The 7,249-nt window shown below is 47.2% G+C and overlaps 1 protein-coding gene across 1 annotated transcript in view; it reads left to right on the forward strand.

Moving 5' to 3' along the window:
- MEGF11 (multiple EGF like domains 11) overlaps window positions 1-2,518 on the forward strand; it is a 1,080,387-nt gene extending 1,077,869 nt beyond the window's left edge. Inside the window, exon 22 of the mRNA XM_082255259.1 lies at window positions 1,331-2,518. Within this exon, the coding sequence (XP_082111385.1) occupies window positions 1,331-1,506 (176 nt within the window). The 3' untranslated portion in view covers window positions 1,507-2,518. The remainder of the gene's footprint in view (window positions 1-1,330) is intronic.
- The last annotated feature ends 4,731 nt before the right edge of the window (window positions 2,519-7,249 follow it).

The raw sequence follows: 7,249 nt of genomic DNA on the forward strand, positions 1-7,249 counted from the left end.
TCTGGAAAACAGCGCTCCCCCATGTCCAGCGGTGGACTGTTCCTGCCGTCCTCAAGCCCAGAGCTGGTCTATGGGCATGATGATGTCAGGAACAGTCCATGTACAAGACTGCTAGCATGCAAGGAGACAGGAGTGGCGGGACTGGTCTTGCACTCGGAGGATCAACCAATTAGGTGAGTATATCTCCACTCTCCTCACCCCTAGACAAAAACAAGTACGGCACAGCCCCACTGCATGAGATTTTTTTTTTCCCTGGAATTCTTTAAGAGAAATCCCAGCCTTTAGAAGATAGCAACCCCCCTCCAGCTTAGACTACATCTGGGACCTTGATGACCTCCAAGCAGTGTCTCCAGCAAACTATCCTGAGGGGCAGACTCCCTTAGACAGGGGGCTGCTCTGGCAGAACTGGATCCAGGATCTACACACTCTGCGCGAGGCTTCAGGATATTTATGGGATCCCAAGCCACCTACTGGACACACTTCGCCAGGGATTGGCTGAGTCCCCATAAGCATTCAGGCTGCCTTTCTTTTCTGCCCTCCACTGTGATTTTGGGAAGGGGGGGGGGGTAACAAGACCAGCAGCCTGTGAAACATTGAGCAGACTAAAACAATCAACCCCTGCTCCACTGGTTACACAGAGGAGCTAAACTAAATTTACCTAGCAACCTACACCAACTGGCATGGTGCAACATAGGGAATGGTGGGCATAGGATAGGCATAGGAAACACCCCATCCTTTCCTTTTATCCCCTTTCCCCAATTTGGTTCCCCCCCCCCCTCATCCTTATTTTCTACTACCTACCAATACCAGAGAGCGCCATGACATAACCCATATTCATGCTTGTACCTATAGGAAACAGTCAGCCTTATGGGGAGGGGGGGGGGGGGTTTCCAAACCATTGGCCTTTGGGGGGGGTCATCAGAAAGTATATACCCAACAAACACCAAGGAGGAGTCTTCAGGATGTTGCTACTCACAGCTCACCCTTGCTTTCTGTTTGCAGTAAGCAGCATTTGTTTAGCTGTTGTAAAGATTGCTGTGTATCCAATCCTGATCAAGAAAAGGTTCTATGAAAAAGTATACCACAATCTGAGCAAGATGGGTGGCTGGTTGTTCTAAAATAATAATAATCTGCTGGAGCAAATTGGGTCATGCTTTGCTGGGGGGGTGGGGGGGGGGGGATTGCCCTTCCTCTGGATCAACTGTGGGTATAGGATTGTGTATATGGGATTGTATGATCCCCCCCCCCCTTTTATTGGTTGAACTAGATGGACTTGTGTCTTTGTTTTAACCAGACTTTGTAACTATGCTTTGTTTTTTGTTTTTTATAGAGCCATCGCTCACCCTGCTTCACGAGGCCCAACATCAGATCCCCAACTACATGCAGAATCCCTACGACTTACCAAGGAACAGCCACATCCCCAGCCACTATGACCTGCTCCCTGTCCGGCACAGCCCCTCGCATGGAACTTTCTGGGATAAGCAGATGGATAAGCAATCTTTATAAAAGTGTGAGGACCGTGACGGAGAAATCTCTGATTCTGCAATACGCCCATTCAGTGGGGGGCCAGCGCCACTGGGCACATGCATGACGTCATTAGGAGACTCTTTTTTTATACACATAGGATGTATCTATAGGACAAGTCACTGTGTGTATATATCTATGTATATGTGTGTGTATTAATCAGCCTCTGAAGAGGTGCGCAGGTAAAGAGGGGGCTATTCCAGGGGATGTTCACAAAGATGAGTCAACTGTGGAAGTAGCAGTTTACACACAACGAAGGATAATTATTGTACATATGTGTATATAGTTCAGCTTTCTCTAAATAACTGTATATATGTCATTTCCAATAGGAGCCGATGTTCAGAAGGCAATACTTACAGGTTTATTTAACAAGGCAGAGAGCAATGACAACATGCAAAGTACGAGTAGCCATACAATTGTCAGCAAAACATGGTTTCCCATTGATAGGCTTTGGGTTTACTACACTTTGCACCCATCAGTGCTCCCTGCACTGCGTTATCAGATTGAATGGTCAATATCCTAATGAATGGTAAATGCAATATTGCTTATATATTCATAAACATAAGCTGTATTTCAGAGCTGTTTGCCATTGCTTGTGGACACGCATAGGGGTGTAGCTGCATAAGTCATGGGTATTGCGGGTTAGCCACAGAAATATTCTCAGAGGACTGTATCTGGGTAATTGGCTACCAGTTAGACAGCTGAGTTCTGCAAAAGGCAAAATTTTATATTTATCAAGATGGCCACACTTTCCAGATAGAGAGGAGGGAATTACAATGGAAGCTCTTGGACAAGCGTTATGCCATCTAACTGCTCTTGTGACAAAAAAAAAAAACATCACAAAAAAGACCAAATCAACCTGTTCCAAGCTGAACAGATGAACCTTGTTTACTGCTAATAAAATCAAGCTTTTTATCCTTCTCCTCATTTTCGTGGACTCTGTTATTGTGTTGGGATGTAAATAGGTCACACGATGGATGGGAGTAGTAGTGCCCTTTTTCAGGAGGATGTACCTATGAAAACATGTGGACAATGCAGTTCAGGAACAGGTGTGCAAACATGTACAGTGCATTGGGAAAGTATTCGGCCCCCTTGAACTTTTCGACCTTTTGCCACATTTCAGGCTTCAAACATAAAGATATAAAACTGTAATTTTTTTTGAAGAAACAGCAACAAGTGGGACACAATCATGAAGTGGAACGAAAAGTATTGGATATTCAAACTTTATAACAAATAAAAAACTGAAAATTGGGCGTGCAAGATTATTCAGCCCCCTTAAGTTAATACTTTGTAGCGCCACCTTTTGCTGCGATTACAGCAAGTCGCTTGGGGTATGTCTCTATCAGTTTTGCACATCGAGAGACTGAAATTTTTCCCCATTCCTCCTTGCAAAACAGCTCGAGCTCAGTGAGGTTGGATGGAGAGCGTTTGTGAACAGCAGTTTTCAGTTCTTTCCACAGATTCTCGATTGGATTCAGGTCTGGACTTTGACTTGGCCATTCTAACACCTGGATATGTTTATTTGTGAACCATTCCATTGTAGATTTTGCTTTATGTTTTGGATCATTGTCTTGTTGGAAGACAAATCTCCGTCCCAGTCTCAGGTCTTTTGCAGACTCCATCAGGTTTTCTTCCAGAATGGTCCTGTATTTGGCTCCATCCATCTTCCCATCAATGTTAACCATCTTCCCTGTCCCTGCTGAAAAAAAGCAGGCCCAAACCATGATGCTGCCACCACCATGTTTGACAGTGGGGATGGTGTGTTCAGGGTGATGAGCTGTGTTGCTTTTACGCCAAACATAACGTTTTGCATTGTTGCCAAAAAGTTCGATTTTGGTTTCATCTGACCAGAGCACCTTCTTCCACATGTTTGGTGTCTCCCAGGTGGCTTGTGGCAAACTTTAAACGACACTTTTTATGGATATGTTTAAGAAATGGCTTTCTTCTTGCCACTCTTCCATAAAGGCCAGATTTGTGCAGTATACGTCTGATTGTTGTCCTATGGACAGAGTCTCCCACCTCAGCTGTAGATCTCTGCAGTTCATCCAGAGTGATCATGGGCCTCTTGGCTGCATCTCTGATCAGTCTTCTCCTTGTATGAGCTGAAAGTTTAGAGGGACGGCCAGGTCTTCATAGATTTGCAGTGGTCTGATACTCCTTCCATTTCAATATTATCGCTTGCACAGTGCTCCTTGGGATGTTTAAAGTTTGGGAAATCTTTTTGTATCCAAATCCGACTTTCAACTTCTCCACAACAGTATCTCGGACCTGCCTGGTGTGTTCCTTGTTCTTCATGATGCTCTCTGCGCTTTAAACTGACCTCTGAGACTATCACAGTGCAGGTGCATTTATACGGAGACTTGATTACACACAGGTGGATTCTATTTATCATCATTAGTCATTTAGGTCAACATTGGATCATTCAGAGATCCTCACTGAACTTCTGGAGAGAGTTTGCTGCACTTAAAGTAAAGGGGCTGAGTAATTTTGCACGCCCAATTTTTCAGTTTTTTATTTGTTAAAAAAGTTTGAAATATCCAATATTTCGTTCCACTTCATGATTGTGTCCCACTTGTTGTTGATTCTTCACAAAAATTACAGTTTTATATCTTTATGTTTGAAGCCTGAAATGTGGCAAAAGGTCGAAAAGTTCAAGAGGGCCGAATGCTTTCGCAAGGCACTGTATATTGTACCTTGCTGCTGTTTCATTAGGAGGTGACCTTAGATTTGCCAACTGCCCCTTGTTAGCAGAAATGTCATTTATATTCTTTAAAATCATTTTCTTTAACCTGCAATACCCAAATAATGAAAAAGTGAAAGTCAGCAGTAGAGTCTGTAACAGTCCTTTATCCACTGCTAATGTTATAATATAATTGTCTTTATGCCATTAGCCCATGAACCACCTGACTGAATCCCTTTCGCTATGTTTGAATTAGGAATGTTGTCAATCCTAATGGCTTTGATGCTTTAATCTCTAAGGAGGTGCCCAATATTTTCAAAAAAAATATTGCTTGAAGACATAAAGACAAACACAAGTTGTCTAAACCAATTGTAATCAACCACCAAGCCATGGCCTTCAACTAGGTTGTGACCTTCTCTTCTCATGCCTGCAGCCAGCTGCACATCCCCTAACCTCCCACAGTGCCCTTAGGTCCACTGAGCGCCTCTGCATTGCCCCCTAACTTGCTGAAAAACCTCCAGCCCTCTACAGTGCCCCCAACTTTCTACATCGTCCCACCATGTCCCCCATCCAGTGTTTATCAACCACTGAGCCAGGGCCTTCTGCCAGGTTGCAGTCTCCTCCTCCCAGGCCTCCTGCCAGCTGCACATCCCCTAACCTCCCACAGTGCCCTTAGGTCCCCTGAGAGCACTCACCCCCAGTCCATGCATTGCCCATATCTTGCTGCAAAGCCTCCAGCCCTCTACAGTGCCCCCAGCTTCCAACATTGTCCCACCATGCCCCCATCCAGTGGTTATCAAGCACAGAGCCATGCCCTTCTGCCAGGCCATGGCCTCCTTCTCTCATGCCTCCAGCCAGTTGCACATCCCGTAACCTCCCACAGTTCCCCTTAGGTCCCCTGAGAGCCCTCATCTCCAGCACCTTTATTGTCCCCTAACTTGCTGCAAAGCCTCCAGCCCTCTGTAGTTCTCCCAACGTCCAGCATCATCCCACCATGCCCCCCATCTAGTGGTTATCAACCACAGAGCCATAGCCTTCAATTAGGCTGGGACCTCCTTCTTTCAGGCCTCTGGCTAACTGCACATCCCCTAACCTCCCACACTGTCCCTAGGTCCCCTGGGAGCCCTCATCCCCAGCCCCTGCATTGCACCCTAACATGCTGCAAAGCCTCCAGCCCTCTATAGTGCCCCCAACTTCCAACATTGTCCAGCCATGCCCCCCCCCCCCTCCCCATCCCATCTTCCTAAGGTGTACTCCTGCAGAGCTCTCCACTTTCCCACAATGCTCCTAAAAAACCCACAGCCTCCTGGTGAGACCCCCCATCCCCTTCCAGAGACAAAAGCCCCCCACACTCCCCCCCTTGATCCCTCCAGAAAACCTCATCCTCCTGCAAGACCACCAAGTCTGCTGCAGAGTCCTCTAACTTCCATCCCTCCCCTCCTCCAGTGACACCCATCCCTGTCCAAAGCCTTCATGTATTTCAATAAATATTTTATATTCCCGTACTTTTTTTGTGTGAGTATACATTTTTTTTTCTGTTAGGGCGTAATATGTTTTGGAAGAATTTACCAGGAAACGAACCCTAGCCTAAACTGTTTAATTCTATTTGATAAAGTGGAACACAGGTTAAAACTTTGTGTGTGTGTTGGGGGGGGGGGGGGGGGGGTTAGAATCCCTGTCAGTTTTGACCCTGCTAAGAAAGATTTCCCCAAGTTCTCTCAGTCCTTAACAATAGAAATGTATAGATCTGCTTAGTGTGGCTCACTGCCACTTTTTGTGCCTAAATTCACTAGATGATCGAAGGAGAATGTAAGGGCCAATGGTTTAACCAGTGACGTAGCGTGGGGGGTGCAAGGGGGGCCAGCCGCACCGAGCGCAACATCTGGGGGGGCGCATCCGTAGTGTCACTCTGTCTGTCTGACATACACAGTTCACACAATGTCTGCGGCTGCCTCCATCTTTAGGCTGGGAGATGTCCAGCGCGGCCGCCCTATGGCTGAAAATGGCTGGTTGGGGCGGAGCTGGACTGTGCCTCACCTGTCCATTGGTGTAGGGTGGGGTGGCATTGCAAGCCAAGTACCCGCCTATGCTGCCTCTCCTCACTGCTCAGTCAGTTTAGCAGGAGTGAGTCAGCAGCCTGGCGCTGTCACAGAGTGTTTTTTTTTTTTTTTTAATCACCTGATTAGAGCCAGAGGCTCGAATAGGCTTCAAAAAAAGGTGGACCCGGGGCGCAGAGCAGTGCACCCTGAGCCCACCCATTGTGTGACAATAGCGAATGAAAATTTGCTATTGTCACACGGATCCTCCTCCTGGCCAATCAGGAAGCGGGTCCGAGACATTGGCCGAGGAGGAGGCGGGAGGACTCGAGGAGACGTGGGGGACTGAGGAGAAGCCGCAGCTGCAGGTAAGTCTCTGCATTGAAAGGGGGCACGCTGGTCTGTCTGCATTGAAAGGGGGCACGCTGGTCTGTCTGCATTGAAAGGGGGCACGCTGGTCTGTCTGCATTGAAAGGGGGCATGCTGGTCATTCTGCATTGAATGGGGGCACGCTGGTCATTCTGCATTGAATGGGGGCACGCTGGTCATTCTGCATTGAAAGGGGCACGCTGGTCATTCTGCATTGAAAGGGGGCACGCTGGTCATTCTGCATTGAAAAGGGGCACGCTGGTCATTCTGCATTGAAAGGGGGCACACTGGTCATTCTGCATTGAAAGGGGGCACGCTGGTCTGTCTGCATTTAAAGGGGGCACGCTGGTCTGTCTGCATTTAAAGGGGGCACGCTGGTCTGTCTGCATTGAAAGGGGGCACGCTGGTCATTCTGCATTGAAAGGGGGCACGCTGGTCTGTCTGCATTGAAAGGGGGCACGCTGGTCTGTCTGCATTGAAAGGGGGCACGCTGGTCTGTCTGCATTGAAAGGGGGCACACTGGTCTCTCTGCATTGAAAGGGGGCATGCTGGTCTCTCTGCGTTGAAAGGGGGCACACAAACTTGTATTTAAATGCATTTTACTTAAATTACATCAGTATTTTCATACAAACAATACATG

Source organism: Pelophylax lessonae (assembly GCF_965119305.1).
Source record: "Pelophylax lessonae genome assembly, chromosome: 4".
Classification (NCBI taxonomy): Eukaryota; Metazoa; Chordata; class Amphibia; order Anura; family Ranidae; genus Pelophylax; species Pelophylax lessonae.